The 22,791-nt window shown below is 54.8% G+C and overlaps 2 protein-coding genes across 2 annotated transcripts; one reads left to right on the top strand and one right to left on the bottom strand.

Moving 5' to 3' along the window:
- Positions 1–413: 413 nt before the first annotated feature.
- IL17B (interleukin 17B) lies at positions 414–4,035 on the top strand. Its single transcript, XM_075542711.1, has 3 exons — positions 414–527; positions 1,092–1,381; positions 3,731–4,035. The coding sequence occupies exons 1-3, from the start codon at positions 414–416 to the stop codon at positions 3,960–3,962; spliced, it is 636 nt and encodes a 211-aa protein (XP_075398826.1). The 3' UTR covers positions 3,963–4,035.
- Positions 4,036–10,584: 6,549 nt separating this feature from the next.
- PCYOX1L (prenylcysteine oxidase 1 like) lies at positions 10,585–22,791 on the bottom strand. Its single transcript, XM_075541793.1, has 6 exons — positions 22,641–22,791; positions 16,846–17,052; positions 15,616–15,790; positions 14,370–14,581; positions 11,927–12,067; positions 10,585–11,462 (listed from the first exon to the last, which is right to left on the bottom strand). The coding sequence occupies exons 1-6, from the start codon at positions 22,726–22,728 to the stop codon at positions 10,801–10,803; spliced, it is 1,485 nt and encodes a 494-aa protein (XP_075397908.1). The 5' UTR covers positions 22,729–22,791; the 3' UTR covers positions 10,585–10,800.

The following is a 22,791-nucleotide window of genomic DNA, read 5'->3' as shown; positions in this document are numbered from 1 at the left end:
TGCTTTCTTGTGGGCCATCTGCTGTTCCATGCGGTGGCCATTGGGTGTCCGGACTCATGGCAGCCCTCTTTGCAGTGGGAGGATGCCCTGCCCTGCGCATCCTCACAATTGACAGTGTGCTCCAGCCTTGTCTGTCTTGGCCACCGTGCCCATCCATCACTCGGAAGGCCTTCCTCTTTTTCGTTGACTCTGCGTGACCACCTAGGCATCCTTCTCTAGAGCCTGATGTCTCCCGATGACATGTCCACAGTCTGTGTACTTTTATGGAAGTCAGTGGCCCATCTTCCTCCGGCAGAGCCACTCAGGAGTGGGGGAGGGCAGCCGGCACGCTGGTTAGGTCTGAGCGTGTAACCACTGCCCAACAGGCCTTACCATGTAGACATAGGTGCACAGAGCAGGGGCCAAAGGGTAAGATGCTCATGGATGGTCAGACTGCAGCCCTGGAAGAGAGGCAGGTGGTGTATGTGGTGAGAGCCCACCGGCGCATCCCTGCGGAAAGAACACCAGAGCTGAGAAGCATTCAGAAGGTGGGAAGAGGAGGCAGAAGTCTGAGGCAGAGGCATGTGCGAAGTCCCTGTGGCTGGAAGGTGGCACTGTGGCAGTAAGGGGTAGAGAGGCAGCTGAGGCTGACGCACAGGGTAAGGCGAGGAGACAGTTCCGCAGCAGTCATGCTGGGGAGGGGGCTGTTGTTAGCAGAAGGAGAGTGGGAATCCATTGAAGGGTGACCTGGTCAAATGTGCATTTTCAGTCGCTGTCCCTGGCCAGGATGTTGGAAGCAGCTGGCACGGGCCTGGGAGACCAGCGAGGAAACTGTTGGACGGTGGGGGGAAGGGAGGAGCTGGAGAGAGCAGGTGGGCGGGAGATTTGGGGAGGCACAAGAGGACCTTAGAGAGGAGTTGGATGTGGGAAAGGTGCCCATCCCAAAGCCCGGCGAAGAGCCAGCATGCCAAGCGCTGGGGCCCCGTGGGACCTGGGCATGGCAGGCGAGGGGCCAATCTAGGGATCTTTCCTCTTCCCTCTTGCCCCCGGACCCCCGAGTCTTGGTCAGAGACTTAGTTCTCCCATCATTGACCTGTGGCCTCCCTCCCCAGCTGTTTCTTCTTACCCTCTCCATCTTCCTGGGGCTGGGCCAGCCAAGAAACCCCAAAGGCAAGAGGAAGGGACAAGGGCGGCCTGGGACCCTGACCCCTGGGCCTCACCAGGCGCCCCTGGACCTGGTGTCGTGGGCGAAGCCGTTCACCCGCATGGAGGAGTATGAGAGGAACCTGCGGGAGATGGTGGCCCAGCTGAGGAACAGCTCCGAGCCGGCCAGGAAGAAGTGTGAGGTCAACCTGCAGCTGTGGCTCTCCAATAAGCGGAGCCTGTCACCCTGGGGCTACAGGTAGGCTGGGCTGGGTGGCAGTGGGGAAGCTGGGTTGTGGGGGTGGGGGTGGGGAGGGCACCTTATAGCCTCAGTCAATGTGACCGTTAAAACTTTGGATTAAGAGATTGGAGTTTGACTAGGTTTGGCTGCTTCGTCTGTCCTTTACCAAGCAGGTACTACTAATGCTTCGGTCACGGGTTTATTGTCAAATGAGATCTCCATGTGGGGCAGTCCAACTCCTGTGGGGACTTGTCCGTGGGGCAGTAAGTTGGATGCCCATGTCTGTCTTTCACATGAGACTTCCCAATGCACCAGCTTTAGCACCCACCAAACCAAACTCATTGCCATCAAGTCGATGCCGACTCGCAGAGATTCACGACGCAGGACAGGGTAGGGCTGTCCCTGTGAGTTTCTGAGACCGTAACTCTCTATGGGAGCAGAAAGCCCTGTCTTTCTGCTGTGGAGTGGCTGGTGGTTTTGAACTGCTGACCTTGTGATTAGCAGTCCAACAGGTCAAGACTACGCCACCAGGGCTCCTTTCCAGGAGCCTTTAAAATCCCGATTTGGGTGGAAGCCTGGGAGGCAGGAGTCTATAGCCACCACATCATTCAAACACTCCGGCTAGTTTAGGAATTAGGGCCAGTGCTCTCAGGCAGCAGAGCTCCTAAGTGTCATGCCTGACACAGAGAGGGACCAGTGTCTATGTGTGAAGCAATGGACTGACTAAAGTGGTCCCACTCCCGAATGCAGGCCAGAGATTTCTTAGCCACACAGCTCTGTTCTGAGAGGAGGGCAGCGCTCGCTGTTCAGTAGAACTTCTTCGACCGTGGAGGACTCAGCGTGGCGGCCACGCTAGCCTTCTGTGTGTGGTGAGCCCACGAGGAACTGATCTGGATGAGTTCCAATGTGAAGTGCTGCCTGTGGCTCGGGGTTAGTACCTTGGACAGCACAGTTCTAGACCGACGACTGGAAGGGCCGCAAAGACACTCTGGGAGGGGTGAGTCAGTACCCAGCTGCGGACTGAAGGTTGGTGGTTCAACTCCACCAGCCGCTTTGTGGGAGGAGGATGTGGCAGTCTGCTGCTGGAAGGACTTCGGTCTCAGAGATCCTGTGGGGGTACTTCTACTCTGTCCTGTAGGTGCACTCTAAGTCAGAAGCAACTGGACAGCAATGGACCTGGGGGGGGGGGCTTCAAAGATCCTGCAGAGCCAGGTTTCTCTGTGATGCCCCTGGGCAACCCAGTGGGCTTGTAAAATGCAGAGTAGATACGGAATGTCTAACACGTTCCCAGGTGATGCTGACAATGTAGGTCCACAGGTCCACAGGCTTAGTTCACCCCCCATCTCACACACACACAGAGAGAGAGAGAGAGAGAGAGAGAGAGCAAAGGCATAGGTCTCCAAGAAAGTCCCTGTCTAGCTAGCTCCACGAGGGCCCCATGTGGGGACGTGTCTGTGTGACACATCAGTGAATGCTGAAGGTGGGGGGAGGGGGGTCGGGCTCACGCACATGTAGGTCTGTTAAAAATATGTGTCTGATAAATGGAGACTGAATCAAAATATCAGGTGGGGAGGCTGTTTTTAAAACATTTGTAGGAACATGCCGTTACCTTTCAATTCTCTCTGACTCCTCTTCCAGTGGGAATCCGAGTGAGTTTGGGTTATTCCATATGGATTCAGTTTCCCATCAATATGAACAAGTGGGAGGGTGGTGAAAAAGGAAGCCACACCAAGCCCCTCACCATGGAGTCCGGACCCCCCTTCACACCCCACCCCCAGCCCCAACAGCAGGCCCAGGTGTTTCGGAGCAAAAGTATCAGGTCTGTGTGGAGGCAGCGCCCTCAGGGTGGGCTCCAGGGGCCCCCTTTAGGTCAGCAGCGGGGCTTCCAACAGGCTCATGACTGGCCCGCAGGCCCAAGGGGAAGCAGCCTGTGCCACCCACAGAGCGGGGATGAAAGGACTCTGGGAAAATCTTGGTTGGTCCCGGCCTGATGACCCTGAACTTGCGGTTGCTGTTCATGATATTCCCGTTTCCCCTCATGAACACTGGGCCCTTCTTCCTTGCTGCTGAATCGAATTATGAATAAACCTATGAAAAACAACAGCAAAAACATTGTCCTTGCGCGGATTGCAACTCACAGCAGCATTACAGGGCAGAGTAGAGACTGCCCCACAGGGTCTCCCAGGGTGTAATTTTCACGGAGGCAGACTGCCCCATCTTTCTCCTTTCTGTTAGCAGCTGAGTGTTTAACCAGGACACCACTAGGGCTCAAGAGGGGAAATGAACCCACTTAGGAAAGAGGAGGAGGCGTGGGACTGCACGATGCGCTCTTTGCCGATCTGCGCTCTCTCTCCCGCCCCGCTGCAGCATCAACCATGACCCCAGTCGCGTCCCCGTGGACCTGCCGGAGGCGCAGTGCCTGTGCCTGGGCTGCGTGAACCCCTTCACCATGCAGGAGGACCGCAGCATGGTGAGCGTGCCCGTGTTCAGCCAGGTGCCGGTGCGCCGTCGCCTCTGCCCGCAGCCGCCGCGCACCGGGCCCTGCCGCCAGCGCACCGTCATGGAGACCATAGCTGTGGGCTGTACCTGCATCTTCTGAGCCCGGCAGGCCCAGTCCACGCCCCCTGGGGGCGGGGCGGAGACCGTTCTCCCCACCCCACTGCCGATCAAGACCAATGAGAAGTAAAGGCTGTCTATTGTAAAGCAAGAACTTGACTTTGCTCCTTGGGGCCCAAAGCAAACCCTGGGTGCAGGGTCGGGGTGGGATGGGGTGGGGTGGGGTGGGTGTGGGTGGGGAGGTTTCGCACCATCTAGACAAGGAGGGCGTGCCAGCTCTCAGTGGTACTCCAGCAATGATGTAGGCTGGGGGAAGTCCTGCGTTGGCTTCTGCTTCCTTTAATTTGAGTTTATGAGCCTATACTTTGAGAATCTGAGCTCAGCGGTGTTATTGTAGTTTGGTTGGTTAAGCTGACACAGAGGAGGACGCTAATGCTGAGGAGATTACGTCAAGTGCATACAACTGATGTATGGTTATTAGAGCTGTAAGACCCCCCAATAAAATCATGCATATATTGGCAATGTGGACCGATCGTGACCCCTGAAGATGAGACTTTTACTCACCCCCTTCTTCCCCCATTGGCCTCTTGAAATTCAATCCTCTCCTGAACTTTCCAGCTACTCCAGCAAATCTGGAACCAGCTGTTCGGGGTCTCAGAATACCTTCGCTCCAAGACAGCTGAGGGCTCAGGCTGTTTTCTGAGGGGTAAGAAATAGCTAATGCCCTAGAGTTCACTTCAATCCCAGGGCCAACAGCTCAGTGCAAGAATGCGTCACCGCGCAGCTCTCAGTTCAGTGCTTAAAGCAGCTTTGGCTCTGAGGGGTTTGAGGAGCTAATTCATGAAAGGCCAATGGTTAGGAATGTGTCTGCCGGGGGTGGTGAGTTACTTACCTTTTGGGGGATTGCTCTGGTTAAAATTACCCCTGGAAGCTTCAGCCTGGCTCCAGACACATGGAAGGACGGCGGCATGTGCCAGCCCGAGTATCCCACTCCTGTGAGGCCCGCACAGCCTGTCCTTCACGGTGGGAGAGGTCTTGGGAAGGCCAGCTTTGTAAGGGGCCTCCTCATCTTGAGAGATGACAGCCCAGGAACACCTCTCTGTGGTGGGAAGGCGGGGCCCCAAGCTGAGCATCAGCCGCACACTGACCAGCTGCTCTGACCTGTCCCCCATGGTGACTCGGCCCCACGGGTCTGAGTAGAACTGCACCATCCATGTCATTTTCATGGCTGTGACCTTCCAAAGTAGACCACTAGGCCTTACTTCTAAGGCTCCCGGGGTAGGGTGGGGGTGGGGCTTGAACCCCTAACCTTTTGGCTACTGGCCAAGTGTTGGACTGTTTGTACTACCCAGGGACTCCAAGTGTCCCACAAGAGAGGATTTCTTACACGAATTATGGCAGTTGTCTTATTAAGGTGTCATAAAGATGCTTTGATGAAACAAAACCAAACACAACTTACTGCCATCGAGTCAATTGGGACTCATGATGACTCTTTGCAGGCCTGTGGCTTCTTGAGACTGTCGGTCTCATCTTCCTCCCTTGCTGGAAAAGGTGTCTGTAATATACCTGAGAGTGAGACACAAGGTCGCTGCTCAAGGGCTGCCGGTTCCTTCCCTGGGAAACAAGCACCGCCCTGCAGAGCGTGTCTGATTGTATCATTCTGAGCGGCAGACCCCAGGGCCTGGGTGGGAAGCTGGCTGGGGGCTGAGCATGCACCGGCTGCCATTCCTAGTCCCTCTGGTTTCAAGGTCACAGCAGGGCACTCCATTAAACTCCCCTCCCCACGAGAGTAGGGGGTGCAGCGCTGACCTGCATACAGTGCCCAGCATGAAGTCCCGGCAGTGCTTGGTGAATGGCTTCTAGGGGGAGCCCAAGATTTGCCTCTAAACTCACCGCCATTGAGTCAATTCTGACCCATTGTGACCTTCTGCACAGGGTAGAACTGCGAAGTGGGGTTCTGTGGCTGTACATCTCTTTTTTAAAAAGTCGTTTTATTAGGGGCTCATACAACTCTTATCACAATCCACACATACATCAATTGTGTAAAGCACATCTGTACATCCATTGCCCTCATCATTCTCAACACATTTATTTATTTATTTAAAAATAAATAAATAGAGGGTCAAGTAAAAAAAAAATGCTCTCCACTTAAGCCACTGGCATCAGCTCTTCATCTTTCCCCTCCTTCCTCACTACCCCTCCCTCATGAACCCTTGATAATTTATAAATTATTTTGTCCTATTCTTGCCCTTTCCGACGTCTCTCTTCACCCACTTCTTTGCTGTCCGTCCCCCAGGGAGGAAGTCACACATAGATCCTTGTAATTGGTTCCCCATTTCCAGCCCACCCTCCCTCCACCCTCCCAGCATCACCACTCACACCACTGGTCCTGAAGGGATCATCTGCTCTGGATTCCCTGTGCTTTCAGTTCCCATCTGCTCCAGTGTGCATCCTCTGGTCTAGCCAGATTTGTAAGGTAGAATTGGGATCTTGATAGTGGGGAAGGAGGAAGCATTTAGGAACTAGAGGAAAGTTGTATGCTTCATTTTTGCTACATCGCACCCTGACTGGCTCGTCTCCTCCCCAAGACCCTTCTGTAAGGGGCTGTCCAGTGGCCTACAAATGGGCTTTGGGTCTCCACTCCGCACCGCCCCCCCATTCACTATAATAAGATTTTGTGTTCTGATGATGCCTGAGACCTGATCCCTTTGACATCTCGTGATCGCACAGGCTGGTGTACTTCTTCCATGTGGGCTTTGTTGCTTCTGAGCTAAATGACCACCTGTTTACCTTCAAAGAGGCTGTACATCTTTATGCAAGCAGAGAGCCTTTTCTTTCTCCCACAGAGTAGTCTGTGGGTTTAAACTTCTGACCTTGCAGTTAGCAGCCCATGATGTTGCCCAGTAGACTTCAAGGCTCCCAAACTTGCCCATAGCTCACTCTGTGTTCCCCCATGGATGAGTTAGAGGAAGGCAATCCTCCCAACACCACCTCTCCGGCTCCCTCTTGCCACTCACCGTTCCCCAGGCCCACAGGGGGTGCACATGTTTTGTGCTCTAAGTGCTTACCTACAGGTTAGTGGTGTGACGTGCTGCTGCTCAGAGTACAGCCACGCAGACTCGATGGAGCACAGTTTCACTCTAACCCACGGAGTCGTCATGAGTCCCGATGGGCTTGATGGCAACAAACAACAACACCCCCCTACAATTCTGGGGGAGGTCCTTGCTCCAAGGGCAGGGTGCCAGAGTGGGGCTTGAAAGGGGCCCGGATGACTAAGCGGGTGCTGGAGGCTCAGTGGTGGCATTCTCACCTTCCATTGATTGGTTCCTGGCCAATGCACTGATGCCCAGTACCACCCATCTGTAGATTGATGCTGGTGTCTTGCTGTGCTTTTGAAGGGGTGTCACTGGAGCTTCCAGGCTGAGTAGACGAGGCAGAAAGGCCTGGTGATCTACTTCCAGATTCCAGCTAATGGAAACCCTGTGGATTCCAAGGGTTACCCCCAACCAATTGTAGCAAGGGTACCAGAGCGGGCAATGTTCTGTTCCGTTGTGCAAGGGGCCCTCCTGAGTTGGGGACTGACTCAGCAAGTGCCAACCACAGGACTACCAAGGATGAGTGTGGCCTCTTTTCCAGTTCAGTAGATTTTAAGGCTCTCTCTGTCTTTGCAATTGCTCCCTCATCTCCTAGGGGATCCGGGGTCTTGAGTGCCTCTGTCTTGGCCTCAGCTGCCTAGAGTGAGTCCTGAAGCAAGGGCTTCCTGTTGCTCCCTTCTGGGATCTGGTGATCTGCTTCTGATCAGAGGACCGCCAAGGAAACTTGGGGGAGCACAGTCGTGGCAGGGAGGTGGTGGACTCTTCACTCCAGGCGTGGGCCTCGGGGAGCACAGGGCATGGGTATTTGGGCTGGCTCTGCTTCTAAACTGCTGAGGCCGCTTACCGAGGTAGAGGAGGCATCTGAAGGACACAGCCAGGTTAGTGCAGTCAGACAGGGGCAAGGGGACAAAGCTTGCCTGAGAACCCAGGAGCAAGTATAACTATCATTTGATCTTCTGCACACACACTAAAAACTTTTTAGGGACTCAAGGGAGGGATGATTACCTAGGGCAGGTTTCATATTGTCCTCCATACCACATTATCATCAATGACACCATGAGGGCCCAAGCCAGCTTCATTTCCAACTCAAACCATCAAAGGATCCCATTGCACGCTCAGATTTCAGGGGTTATGGAGGAGCCGCATCCTTCCCGTGGCTCACTGACATTGACCCATCCTCCCATTCCCTCATCACCCCATCCAGCCCTCTAGTTTGGTCAAGACTACTGGCCTGGACAAGGGGACCTGGCTATTCTATGCTAATCAGCTTCATCTCATCCCTCTTGTCATGGTGATTGGTCCGGAGGCTAAGACCTGAGCCAATCAGCACGTGTCATTCCCTGCATTGGGCCCAGAGCCCAGGGATGGTTCTGTGGTTGTGGGGTAAGACTCGCCCACCCGGGGAGCTGTTGGTAGTCATGTTGAAGCTGGAGAGTGCTCAGTGCTAAGATGCCTGCCTGCCGGGGCTTCATGATAAACAATCAAAGCATCTAACTGCTGAGCCAACTAGTTAGGTTTTCTGCACCCATGACTTTTTTCACAACCATCCCTCACACCTTGGCAGAGTAAAAGGAAATCAAAGCCAACTGGAGCTTACATGTTGGGCTATGATCTACAAGGTCTGCAGTTCAAAACCACCAGGAGCTCCAAGGGAGAAAGACTTTCTATTTCTATGGGGCTTGTTAGTCCCACAAACAGTTTGAATCTCAGAATCCCACAGGGGGAGTTCTACCCTGTCCCACTGGCTGGCTGGGAGTTGGTACTGACATGGCGTTTACCCACATGAGGGGCATTTTGCCCTCTGCTAAACTCAGTGGATCCTGAAGATCTCCAGATTTGAGCTCTGCTCTATGAACTCACCAGGAGACCGTGGGTAAGCGGTGTCCTACTTTAAGCAAACTTTTATGTCCGCATCTGTAATCAGAGGGTAGTCAGTTGGATAGCTTCTGGGGTCTGTCCTGTTAGGAATGCCACACAATGAGCTAGGATCACTTGGCCATGTGGTTCCCTCCTGGCACCCGAGCCCCTTGCTCTGAGCCTGATTCAGCAGGTCTGGGTACACGGGCCTCAAAGGAGCCCTGGTGGCACGGTGGTTGAGCGCTTAGCCACTAACCAAAAGGCTGGGAGTTTGAACCCACCAGCTGCCTCTTGGAAGACGAGGCAGCCCGCTTCCAGGAAGCTCCCGTACAGCCTTGGAAACTCCACGGGGGCAGCTCTACTTTGTCCTACAACAGTATCACCATGAGTCGGAGCCCACAGGTGGACAATGAGTGGGACTTGGGAATCTGCATGTTTATCTAAATATACCACCCCTCACCCTTACCCCACCCCGCCCCCAAGCGTTCTCCAGGAAGATGCTGATAGGGAGCTTGACTCATGGGCCACGCCTGCTGAGCATCCTGTTTCAGTCCTCTCAGGCCTCTTCCTTTACAGAAAGGTCCAAAGTGAATGGAAATGATTTTCACTTCCTTTTCCAATCTTTAGAAATTTCTAGAACAACGGAGCTCATTTTCTTTCTCGATTTTTAATCATTTTATTGGGAGCTCTTGCAGATATCACAACATTCCAAAGTTCAATCACATCAAGCAGTATTGTACAATTGGTACCACAATCAGTTTTGAAACATTTTCTTTCTTCTTGCTATCAGTCCCCCACCTCTTTTTAAAATAATCTTCTCTTTCCCTTTCAAAGGAATCACAAGGGGCGGCGCCAGTTTAGCCTCTGAACTCCACCCCAGCTCTTTCGTTTCAGCCTCTCCTCTGCTGGCCCGCTGCCTCGGGCAAGATCTGCCTGTTGTCCCCCACATGGGAGACAGAGCCAGAGTCCGTAAGCCCTGGCCCCTGGCGTGAGGAACGGCATGGCGGATTGATTCCTCCTGAGGCCAACGCAGCAGCCCTCTTCCCAGGGAGTGCTGTGCTTCCTTCTCCCCACCCCCAGGCTGAGTTACATGGCAGCCTTCTTTGGATCCCATCACTGTCATTTCCTCCAAGACGCAGTGCTGTGGAGAGGCCTGGCGGTGGCCGCCTCACACCCAGCAAGGGCGTGGCCCGCAGGAGCTTCCATCCACCGGAGTGGAACCAGTGGAGAGACTACACGCACACCACAAAGTCCATGTGTACGGGATGCAGGCCACAGCCCCGAGGGTGCTTGGCTGACGACATCAGCTCACACCCGGACGCGGCTACATTATGGAAATGCAAATAGTCTAATATCTGCCCAACCACAGAGAATCACACCCTAGCCAGGGTGACACGGAACAGTGACATCACGTCATTTCTTACACTTTGTAATCTGCCGTTGTATTTTGTGACTTTGATAAATGTTTCATCATTGGTTGCTTTCAATTCATTTTGGGAGTAGACAGGTACTAGCCCAAAGCTTGGTGGTTTGCCCACGCTTAGAGGCTTCTGGGAAGACTGGCTTGGGGGTTTGCTTTTGAAAGGTCTACTCCACACGTCCAAGGTCACCGGGAGTCAGCGCTGACTGAACACCAGTGTCGAACCTGCACGAGGAGTCCTCTTTGTCCCACTGGCTCCTGCCTTCTCGGCAGGAAACCAGGCAGAGGCAGTGTGAGGGCATGGATTTTTATTTCTTTTCTTAGGAAAAAATAAATAAACTGAACACACTGGCCGGGATGGATTTTCTCCAGCCTCCCTTAAGAAGCCACCGTGATGAGAATGGGCAGACAGCAGGCCACGTGGCCCCGCCCTGCAGGGGATTGCTCAGGAGGTTCTGGGTGCAGGGGGTGTGGTGGGGCTGGGAGCACCCCCGGGCCCCGTGGAACCCTCACAGTTCCGTCTTCACCTTGTGCATCAAGTCCTTTTGGTCGATCTTGTCCAGGTCCTGGTACCACCGGTTGTAGGCCAGTAGGGCCACGTTCTTGGCGGCCACGGCCATCACCTCCACGGAGCTGGCCGCCCACTCCAGGGCGCTGAGGTGGAAGAGCTGGTCGTGGAGAGCGAAGCTGGGGAGGGTGCGGCGGGAGCCGTAGAGGGGGTGGGCCTGCCACTCAGCCGTCTGCACTGAATAATAGGAACGGAAGAGGGTCTTGAGTTCGGTCCGAAGGAGGGGCTTGGGGGACTGGACTCTCCAGACGGCTGCCTCCTGAGGCTGCTTCCGCCGGAAGTTGGCTGAGATGTTGACAGGGCAGATGTTGTCCAGGGTATTGAAGAAGCTGGGGAAGTCCGTGGTGAGGATGCTGGCAAAGGGGAAAAGTTTAGGGTCGGGGAAGCCGAAGTAGGAAGAGTTGAGGTAACCGTGGACCAAGGAGACAACGGTGGGCTGGTAGGAGCCCTGCAGGTCATCGATGGGCGGCGTGAAGCCTTGGAAGGTGAGGTTGCTGCTGCTGTTGTCCAGGGGCAAGGGGCTGGCAATGACCACGATGTCATAGAAGTCGGAGTTGTGGCCCTGCTCCGTTTCGTAGCTTACCTCGTACAGGGCCTTCCCTTCTGGAAGGAGATGGGAGAGCACGCCATTCACCTTCCCTTGTGCTTGGTCTGCTGCCCTCCCACCCGGGGCCCACCACCAACGGCACCATGCCAGGGACTCGGGGCAGAAAGCCGGCAGCTGGGTCCAGGAGTGGGTGTCCCAGTTTCCACGTGCTGGTGTGGCTGTCAGAAGCCCATGGGGCTGGAACCAGTTCTGGATCTGGTTCTGGCGCTGACCAGCTGGGGGCAGCACCCAAGGTGGTGGCTCAAAGGTTTCACTGGGTTAAGGAGGAGGTTCATTTCTGCAGGGGACAACAGTGCCCTCTGGTGTCACTCAGCACTGCTGGGCTTCCTGGGCTGTTTTTCCCTTTCTGTCCCCCAACACCCCCCAAGAGATCAGAAACCAGGGGTTGGTTTGGGTAGAGGCGGCAGAAGAGGGGCTGTCTGAGCACAGGCTGGGCCTGCCTGCTGCTCTGTCCACTCACCCTTACTGTGCAGGGTCACAGAGGTCACCGTGGCATGGATCACGTTAGCCTTGGTAAGCCTCAGCAAACCAGAACAGACCAGCTTGTTGCCTCCTTCCACGGACCACAGGTTGCCCTGGGCTCCCGCAAGCGACATGGCCCCTGGACAAAGGGGGAGGGGGAAGGTTGGTGGTGGGTTCTGGGGGGTCGGAGAGCCCATTGCACCCACTATGAGCCTCCTCCCAACCACAGGCAAGGGGACTAACTCTACCCATTGGTACAAGGCAGGGAAAGCACTGAGCCACAAGAAAAGCCAGTCCGCAAGAGCACCGAGCACAGGAAATGCCCAGGCCAGTCCACAGACACAGTGGGGGAGCGGCTGCCTAGAGCTGGAGGGCTGGGCTGTTTGGTGTGTGCACGTGTGTGTGAAATTTCTTTTGGGGGAGATGAAAATGTTCTAAGATCCACTGAATTGCAGACTTGCTGTGGGTGAATTGTATGGTGAGTGAGTTTTGTTTTACTCACAAGACCTGAAAGACAGGAAAGGGCCAATCAGGCCAGGAGCCAGGGTGGTGGTGTCCTGAGCCCATGGGAAGCACTTGTTAAATACAGACTGATTCATTCATTCATTCATCCCTGAGTGCCTGTTCTGGTTGTGGAACAGTTGCAAGGGTCTGGAAAGCATGGTACATCAGAGACGATGGGCCCTGGCCCTGCCCTGGGGGAGCTTCACTCCAGTGGGAAGTAAAGCCGGCTGGCAGCCTGTCTGCAAACCAAGGTGGCAGGGCATGGAGGAGGGGGAGGGGAGGTGGCAGGCACGGTAGGCAGGAGGAGGGGAGGGCAGCCTCGGTGATGAGAAGGGAAAGGCATGATGGAGGAGCAGTTCCCGGCAACTGTCTGGGGGAGGGGCCAGAGGTGGCTCCATGGTAGGATTCTCCCAGTTCAATTCCCTGCCAACACAGGTCATGTGCAGCCACCACCTGCCTGCCAGACGGAAAGGGACTAGGTAGAAAGACCTGGTGGTGTGTACTTGTGAAAATCTACGGAAGAAAACCCAGGGGTCACATGCGGGCCACTGCTGCCATCTGTCAGAATCCAGTCCACAGCAACGGGTCTGGCTCTTTCTGCCCTGCGGCTGAGCTGCAGGGAGGGCCGGGCTGACTGCTAGGGCCCCACAGGCCCCTGGAATAACGGGGTTTGGGCTGAATGAAAGTGAGAGCCTATGTAGTGTTTTGTGCAGGCAGGGGAGCTTGTAGACTTTCAGGTGAGGGAGGCTGGTGGCATAGATGAGGATGGAACCAGGCTGAGAATTGGTGGATTCTGGCTCTGTGTTGAAGGTAAAGCAGACAGGATTTCTGATGTATCCCTTGTAGGGCGGGAGGGGAAGAAATGAGCTGAGGCTTTGCTGGAACAACAGAAAGGAGAGGAGTTCTTTTCCACTAATCCCTGGCATAGTGGTCACGTGTAGGGCTGCTAACAGCAAGGTCAGCAGTTTGAAACCACCAGCCGCTCTGTGGGAGAAAGTTGAGGCTTTCTACTCCCGTAAAGATTTTCAGTCTTGGAAACCCACAGGGGCAGTTCTATCCTACAAGGTGGTTGCTACGAGCCGGCTTGCCCCAGTGGCAGAGTTGAAGAGCTGGGAAAGAGCAGGGGAGGAGCAGGCCTGAGGGCAACGGTGGACGGACCGGGTGCAAGAAGCCCGCTGGCTTTCATGGTGGCAGCTGACACTGGAGTCTGCTGTTCCAGGGGGAGCTCTAGGGGTCGGTCTACCGAGGGGTGGGATTGAAAGTCTTGTGACCCGATGACATTGCTAAGGGGACGCGGGGGGTTGAGAATTAGCCAAGGATGGAGTCGTGGCCCTCCCATGCTATGAGGGTGGGAGAAGAGAAGGAACCAGTCTCCCAGGAGGAGGGCAGCCAGTGCCCGTGCAGCTGGTTAAAAGCCAACCACATCTTATCAGGCCCAGAATAGTCACCACCCTTGGGAGAGACTTGCCTCAGCTCCCCCGGGAGATTTGGCTTTGACCCCTCTGGGTGCTGTGCAGTTGTACCATGCCCACCTGCCCGGGGGAAGGTGCTGCAGTGGATGGGTACCAGGCCAGAGGCCCCAGAATGGCTGCTCTTGACACCAAGGTAGAGAACAGAGTATGACCTAAAGGTTACACTTACACACCTACAAAGGATCATCAGACAGCCAGGAGTGGCAGAAGCACTCGGGGCCTGTGACGTGAGCCTCCCTTTTACACACGGCTGCGGAGGCCGTGTGTGCACGTGCGTGCGTGTGTGTGTGTCTGCACTCGTGACTGCCAGGACCAGGTGAGGCTGGGGCAACAAAGGGCAAAGTGCTTAGGCAAGAAAGTCTTCCTGGAAGCTGGGTGGAGGTGAGGTGGCACCTGGGACCCCAGCCCATCCGAGCACCACGGGGAAGGAGCCTGAGGGTGGGCAGGCTGGGGGCGAAGGCTCACCGGCAAAAGCAGGCATAGCTGCTGACTGGCCGTAGCTGGCCCGCAGGACGGCGGAGACAACATCATCGATGAAGCGCTGTGTGACGCCCACCTGGAGCAGGGACTCGGCCACGGAGCGCTGGGTCATGTTGATGAAGGCAGTGTCCCCCAGAGAACGGAGCAGCTCCTCCACCCCAGAGAAGGCGTAGCCGTGGGCCTGGTACTTGTAGATCCTGGGGACACACAGAGCTGGGCCTTGTACACCCACCCAATACCGGCCCCCTCACCTGGGAGGCCTGCCAGGCGCTCTGCTTGTGAAGCTGGTCAGCTCCCCCTGACCCACCCTTGTTCTGGTGGAAGCCCCTCCTCCAAGGGAACAGGGTAGAGGGAAGGGCGGGAGAGTGCTTATCTGCCTTCCCAAGGTGACAAGGATGGCACCTCTCTCAGCCTGCCCTGCCTGAGCAGGGCAACAAAGGGCAAAGCACTTAGGCAAGAAAGTCTTCCTGGAAGCTGGGTGGATGTGAGATGGCACTTGGAACCCCAGCCCATTGCAAGCACCATGGGGAGGCCGAGGGTGCCAGGCCTGAGGCCACAGTCCAAAGTCACACGGCCTCAGCAGGCAGTGGGGGTCCTCCCACAGCCATCCCTTCGCCATATGCTCCCACTTTGTCTTCGCTTTTAGGACCTTGGACCAGATGGCAGCACCCTATCTGCTGGCTCAAGGGTGCTCTTCTCGGGTCCAATCTGGCAGGGTACCTGCTCCCTCCCAGAGGCCCCCCCCCATAGTTTACCCCCTCACAGGGGCTGGTCCCATGCCAGCAACCCTCAGCTGATTGATGTCCACAGGGCTGGTCTCTGGGAGGCCGCCTAGTGTGGGGCCATGGCTGATGGTCAACAAGACACGGGAGGCAGTCCAGGTGTGGGCATGGGAGTTAGGGAGGCAACTGGGCTTCACTCGACAGATGGAAGTCATCTTCCGCAGAAGGGAGAGCCCAGCGTGCTGGGCTCGGACCAAGTTGACCAGGGAGAGAATACACAAGGCCAAAGGGCTCGGGGCCTAGATGGCCTTTCCTGGGGCAGGCAAATCGAGGGCAGGAAGACCCTGGCACAGGGCACAGAGCCGGCCAGGGGAGCAGCCTCTGAGCACCTTTTAGGGCTGGGGCGCTGACGTTGGGGTGAACATCCACTGCAATCTGGAGGTGCTGACCAGGAAGGGTGAGGAGTGAGGGGAACAGGTAACGGAGGAAGGGAGGCAGCGGAGCCTCACCTCATGAACTTTTCCATGACCTCCTCCACCCACATCTGCAGCCGCAGGAAGCCGATGCCGTAGTGCCACCACAGCCGGAAGAGGTTCAGCAGGTACCAGTCGGTCTCCTCCAGCACCAAGTGCGCCCCGCCGAAGATGGCACTCCGGCCCACCACCTCGCGCCGGTGCCGCAGCCCTGCGGGGACACGGAGCGCGCTTGGGCGGCAGGGACTCGAGGGGCCTCCCCAAAGGACCCGGAGAGAAAGCCCGGTCTTGGCGGCCACGGGCGCTGCTCTGTTCAGAGGGGGCACCAGCGCCCCAGCACCTACTAGGCTGTGCTCGCCATTACGCATAGGGAACGGGAGTGAAGGCGGCCAGCCTAGGGTGCCCAGGGCTTGCTCTCAGAGGCAGCCCCCGGGCAGCCTGATCCCAGCGCCCGTGCCATCTCACTTTGCCAGCGGACTGAATGGGAGAGTGCTCACTGCTCCCTCGAAAGATGGGAAACCGAGGCTTAGAGGGCATACGGCCTGTGCCAAACCTCCCCTCCCAACCTGTCCCCGAGCCCCTCCATTCCCTCCTGGGGACAGCTCCTGCCCAGAGACGGTTGACCCCCACACCGTCCACATGGGCCGTCCGTATCTGGAAAACACGTGCTTCCTCAGTCTGGCTGCCCAGCGGCCCACTGCATGGGCCTCATCACTTTCTCATCACTGGGCGTCTAGTTAGTACAGAGGATGGACTGAGCCACCGTGTCGGCAGGCCACCTGGCGGCGTGTCCGGACACGTGTAGGATCCCTTCTGAGAAGAGGCATTTCTGGATCAAACGGGGTACAGACCAGTGAGGCTTGTAGCATGAAGTCCCAGCTCTCGCCCTGGTTCACTGCATGGCTTTGGCCCGGGCCTACACGCGCTCAGTCAGGAGCTAGCCCCCACGGTGGAGCTGGAGGGCAGGGTTAGAACACACTCTGTCCGCTAGGGGCGCTGGGAGGGAGTCAGAACCAACTCCAAGGGCAGTGAGTTTGGAGTTACCGCCTGGAAGGGTGCCAGCACGTGGCCCGAGGGAACCATGTGGGGACGACTACCGAGAGGCAGCACCTTGAAAGGAGGAGAAATTGGTCTGGGAATTAAAGCTGAGTTCTAATCCCTGCTCTGTCACGAACCCACTGTGCAACATCGTGAAGCTTCTCACCCTCTCTGGGCTCAGCGAAGCGCCTGAGGGCCGGGCCTTGCGGGGCGGGGCGGGCCACTCACCCAGCAGCCTGAGGAAGTCCTGCATGTGCAGGCTCAGCGAGTGGAAGGACGCCGCCCCGCTCTCGTAGTGCTGCTTGTTGACGGAGATGGTGGCCAGGCGGCCGCCCACAGTCCCCTTCTCGAACACGTCCATCTGTACGCGGGGCCCAAAGTGCTGCTGGAGGAAATGGGCCACGGCGGAGCCCCCGATGCCAGCCCCGACCACGGCTGTCAGCAGGCCCGCCGGGTGGGGGAGGAGAGACAGGAGGAGGAGGTGAGAGGCTGCGGGTGGCCCCTCGTTCCTCCCGCACTGTCCCCAGACACGGGTGCTCCACGGACGCAGGCCCTTCCGCATGCAGCCCAAGGACTGGATGAGGCAATTAAGAAAGCCCAGAGGCCACCTTAAAACCTGTCTTCTACTTTGACCCGCAGTTGATAAAGCCACCTTCGCCGCGAGAGGGCAGGAAGGAATCTCCAGGTTCTGTGCGGTCGTGCTAGCAGAATGCCCTTCGTTTTATACAAAACTCCCCACAAAACCAATTTGCTCTGTAAACTCTCACTGAACCCACGCAAAAAAGCAAACACCCAACAACAACCCAAAATACAAAGAAGCAAAACCAACCCACCGCCCACCCCATCAGATCAAACTCGACCTGCCTCACTCCGTGGCGGTTGGTTTATCATTCCTGGTACTCCCACCTCTTCGCCTTCGGTCACCTGTAAACTCGGCTGTCAGTGGCGTGGACGTTCTCAATCAAGTCACTGACCAGAACAGCTCCCTGGGCAGGGGTCTGAGGCGCTACCGGGAACCGCTCCCGGCAGGCTTATCATTGAACAGCAACTACGGAGCTAGACTGTCCCTCGGCCACGAACCCGAGACCGCTTCCCTCTCATCTGCTAGCCTAGTGGTCTTATTTACAAAGAAAAGGAGAGAAGTCTGGTGTGACCGGTCCTGTGGGGCCCACGCCAGACCACCTGCTCACCAGGTCATGGCAGGCAAACCTCAGACACTAGCTGGTTCGTCATGCCCTGGCTCCTGTGATCTCACCTGCTACCTGAGCTCCTGATACTCCACTCTCTCATCTGCCTCCACGTCCTTCCCCACAGTGTACATGCTTACGTTCTCCCTCAACAAGGGGTGTATGACTTGCCCCCGTTGTCTACAACGATCGCTGACTTCATTTGCTTGGCTGACTTCTACCGCTGCCAGACGTTACGCTCGGCTTGGCGTGCTGGACCTTAGAAGGCAGGCCTTGTGGCATATCCTGAAAGACTCATCTGACATCAGCAATGACAACCCTCATGCCCTGTCTCTGCTGAATCAGGTTTGAGTTTCTGGCAGCTCCCTGGGGATATATTGCTGCAAACATTTTCCACTCAATCATCTTGAGTCGAAGTTTACTTGAATGTAATATTGATATTGTTTGGCAATGTCCACATTCTGTTAGGTTTTCTTTCTTTGGAATGGGCACAAATATGGATCTCATCCTGTTGGTCAGGTAACTGACTCTAGTTAACACTCGCAAGCTTTGAGAGCAGGGCTGCTATAGCCCCCGAGCCAGGCTCAACAGCCAGCTGTTGTACATGTCCCGCATCTCTAAGCCATTTCCAAAGATGCCTTTAAACTTCACACAGCTATATGTGGGGAGTAGGTCAGACACAGACATCCTCCCCGAGGGTAGTTAGTCACCAGACTACAGGGTAGGCCTCTAGGGCATTTAGTCACCAGACTATATGGCAGGCCTCACTCCCTGCTACTGGGGACAATAAACTATTCCTCCCTGAGGCCTGCGACCAAGCGTCCACATCCCACCAATAATGATCTCCATCAGTTGAGTCAGGGAACAGGCCAAACTGGCTATCTGCCCATCTTGTCACAGGTATACCCCCAACCCCTCCTCTTATTATTGCATGTGTGTCCCTAGACCACCCCCTCTCATTATTGTATTACCTATAGCACAACCCCTTTCTGTGACGTTTGTACGCACCTGTAATTAGGGGGCTTGCACGTCCCCAGAGAAGATATAAAGCCTGGGCTAGCATTAAACTCTCTCCCTCCCTCCACATGGATCACCAGGTGGGGCTGAGGTGAGCATGCTACCATGAATCGTGTCTGACTCCATTTATTTCAATACTTCACTTCTATCGCTCATGCTCTCTATAACTTTACTATGATCTTTACTTATTATCGCTGTACAATTGCGCCTACCGGATCCGTAATGATGTGTTAGGGGCTGGCTTCCCCGGACAGCTATATGCACTGACAAGTTCTCCTTCCCCTCCACTGCAAACAGAGTTGCAAAAGATCCATTTTCCCCTAGAAACTGCACCCCCAAGTCCTGGAAGCTGCTAGGGAGAGATAGGGAAGCAGACAGCATCACCTCATTGTGCACCACTGAATTCAGCACTTTACCGATCCCCACAGTGATCCCGGGGCCGAAAGATGACGTACACAGGGCTTCTGCCCCCAGCAGCCAGGCACGGCATGGGCCGACGCATGCACAATTAGTTTGGCAACCTGTGATGAAGCACAACAGTCGGGCCAAGAGAATCCCAATGAGGAAGCAATGAATTCTGCTAAGAAGGTGCAGGGACAAAGCTTCAGCTTGGCTTGATGGTGCTCTGTAGTACCATCTGATCAAGGCCCTGCAGGACAACAGGGTTTTTGGCCAGTGGGAGAAACCTATTCTCTCTAGAGAGAACCGAATGAACAAGGGAAGCATATCAAATGGAATTGTGGCTGGGTTGAAGATGTCAAGGTGCCACGCCGCTGAGGGGTTCAGAGTTGAAGTCATTCTAACAGGAAGTGCCCACTGCCAGAGACTGTTCTGCTGGGATGAGGCTCTGTTCTTCCCCCAATGTCCTGCAGCTTGCTTCCATAGGATGGGGTAAGACCCCGTAACCTCCCGACACTACCTGACAGACAGGCAGGTCATTAAGAACTCTTCCCCATTCTTCAAAGCCCGGCTCGAAATCTACCTTCTCTTTGAGGTCTTCTCTGGCCGCTCCAGTTCTCAGAATTCCCCTTTCTCTAAAAGCGATAAACTCCACCCCTGGCTGAGCTTTGATTATGTTTTAACTCAACTCTGCTCACTGCCATCAAGTTGATTCTGCCTCAAAGTGACCTTATAGGGCAGCGAAGAACTGCGCTTGTGGGTTGCTGACCACTTTAACTGCTTATGGCCTGGGCTGTGGTTTTGTAAGTTAAGAAACCTCCCCACAGCACCGATCCCTGTAAGTCTGTGGTGGTTTCCTAGGGCATCCCAAGGTACTTCTGACAAGTGCAGTGTGTGGAAGGCCTGAAGACTCACCCGCATCTCTGCCTAGGAGAATTATTTTATGAGAGGGACTCAACAGGAGTGAAAACAACACTTTTTAAAAGGAATAAAAAAACTGCAGGCAGATCAAATATTGAATCCTAAGAAACTGTCGAGAAATTTGGAAGTCAGTTACCTGGCCAAACAACTGGAAGGGATCTCTATTTGTGCCCGTTCCATAGAAAGATAACCCAACAGAATGTACAATATCATTAATATTGTTACATGCAAGTAAAACTCTACTCAAGATTATTAAAATATGCTTGCAACAATATATGCCCAGGGAGCTGCCAGGAACTCAAACCTGATTCAGCAGAGACAGGGCAAGAGGGCTGTCCTTGCTGATGTCAGATGAGTCTTGGTTAAAAGCAGAGAATACTAGAAAGATGTTTATCTGCATTTCTTTGACTATTCAGTCATTTGACTGTGTGGACCAGACCAAATTATGGATAATATGAAAGAATGGGCATTCCAGAACACTTAGTGGTACTCATGCGGAACCTGTACGTGGACCAAGAGGGCGTCCTTTGAACCGAAAAAGGGCAGGCTGTACTTCATGGTGTGCGTCAGGGTTTCATCCTTTCATCACACACATCCAATCTGGATGTTAAGCAAATAATCTGAGAAGGTGGGTTATATGAATGCAGCATCAGGATTAGAGGAAGGCTCATTAACAATGCATGATATGCAGATACAACCTTGCTTGTTTAAAGGGAAGAGGGCTTGAAGGGCTTACTGATGAATATCAGACCAGTACACCTGAGCGTAAACAAACACCTTCGCCACTAGACCAGTAGACATCATGGTAAGTGGAGGACAAACTGATGTTGCCAAGGTTAATTTTACGAGGATTCACAAACAATGCTCATGGAAGCAGCAGTCAAGAAACCAGACAACATACTGCACTAGGCAAATCTGCTGCAAAAGACCTCTTTAAAACATTAAAAAGCAAAGATGTTACTTTAAGGACTAAGGTATGACCCAAGCTATGGTATTTTTAATCACTTTGCATGCATGCTTGACGATGAATAAACCAAGCAAAACCCACCACTGAACTGATTCTGACTACAGCAACCCTTTATAGGGTTTCCCAGGCTGTAAACCTTTAGAGAAGCAGCCAGCCTCATCTTTCCCCCTTGGGGCAGACGTTGAGTTTGAACCACCAACCTTGTGGTTATCAGTCCATCATTTACCCAACTGTATCGCCAGAGCTCCTTTGACATCAAATAAGGAAGATCAGGGTAAAAAGGAATGCATTTGAAATATAATGTTGATGGTGAATATGAAACACACAAGGGTGTTTCAAAAAGCTTGTGGAAATATGGAATGAAAAGACACTGGGACTTTCCCAAGAACTTTTTGAAGCCCTTGTATCCATGGATTGCCAGAAAAACAAACGACTTCATCTGGAAAGTACAGCCAGAATGCTCCTTAGCAGTGAGGACAGCAAGACTTTGTCCATCTCATGTAACTTGGACATGCGCTCAGGAAGGACCAGTCCCTGAGGAAGGGCATCAGGCTTGGTGGAGGTCAGTGAAAACGAGGAAGACCCTCACTGAGAAGGACTGACACAGTGGCCCCAACAATGGGCTCACACAACAACTAGGTGACTGGCAAAGGACTGGGGGGTGTTCATTCCGTAGTACACAGGGTCGCTATGAGTTGGAAATGACCTGACGTGGAACTGACTGCACCTAACAACCCATGAAGCTCACTTTGTAATGCATCAAAATAACCCATACAAGATGGCTTCATGGACCCATGAGTTGTGTGATGTCTATCCAACAAAGCAAACAGAATGGCTTTGGCTACTGGTAGAATGCAGGTGGGTCACCAGGTTGAACTAGGAACGAATGCTATAAAAACCTTTCAACTTTGCTACATATTTGAAAAACTACAAAAGAAAATATTGAGCCCCACCCCTATAATAATTAAAACGATCCCTGTAAAATGACTCCCTCTGTCATTCAGCAAGTCTCCCTCTAGCAGAACTACCTCAGGCTCTGTCTCAGGTAAGACTATGTCCCAAGTTCCCAGGACAACGCTGACGAGATACTGCTTCTAGGAAGCTCTCCTGAGCTGCATCGCAGGGGGGGGGGGGGGGCGGTGTGGGGCAGTGCCTTTCTCGGCGTTCAAGCATTCTGTCAACCACAGTACACAACTTCCCTGTTCTGTGCCGTCTTACCCCCGGGAAGAACTCCACCTACCACGAGGATGGCTCTTCATGCCCCTTTGTGAATGAGATCGCCCCAACGCTGACCTCTTGTCAGTGGGGCGCCTGGCCAACAGCCGGGTGCACAGCAGATGCTCACTGAGTGACCCCGGACCTTCTGATGAGACCTGTGGCCGGTCCTGCCAAAGCCCCCATTCCGCCCCAAGCAGCCCCCTCCCCATGGCAGCCCCGTCTTCCCCAACCACCCAGCTGCCCTCCCTCCCCTTCCTCCACTCAGCGGCTCCGGGCTGAGAACCCTTTTCCCGCCCGTCCCGTCCTTCCCGCACCGATCTTGCCGGGCGGGGCATCTCCGCCTGCAGCAGCGGCGGCGACCAGCGTGGACAGAGCGGCGAGGAGCAGGGCAGCGCGAGCCATGGCCAGGGGCGACCAGGTCAGCAGCGCGCCCGGGCTGGCGCTCGCGGGTTGGCGACCTGCTCA

The sequence above is a fragment of the Tenrec ecaudatus genome, chromosome 2, assembly GCF_050624435.1.
Source record: "Tenrec ecaudatus isolate mTenEca1 chromosome 2, mTenEca1.hap1, whole genome shotgun sequence".
Lineage (NCBI taxonomy): Eukaryota > Metazoa > Chordata > Mammalia > Afrosoricida > Tenrecidae > Tenrec > Tenrec ecaudatus.
This window is presented reverse-complemented; position numbering and strand designations above follow the sequence as displayed.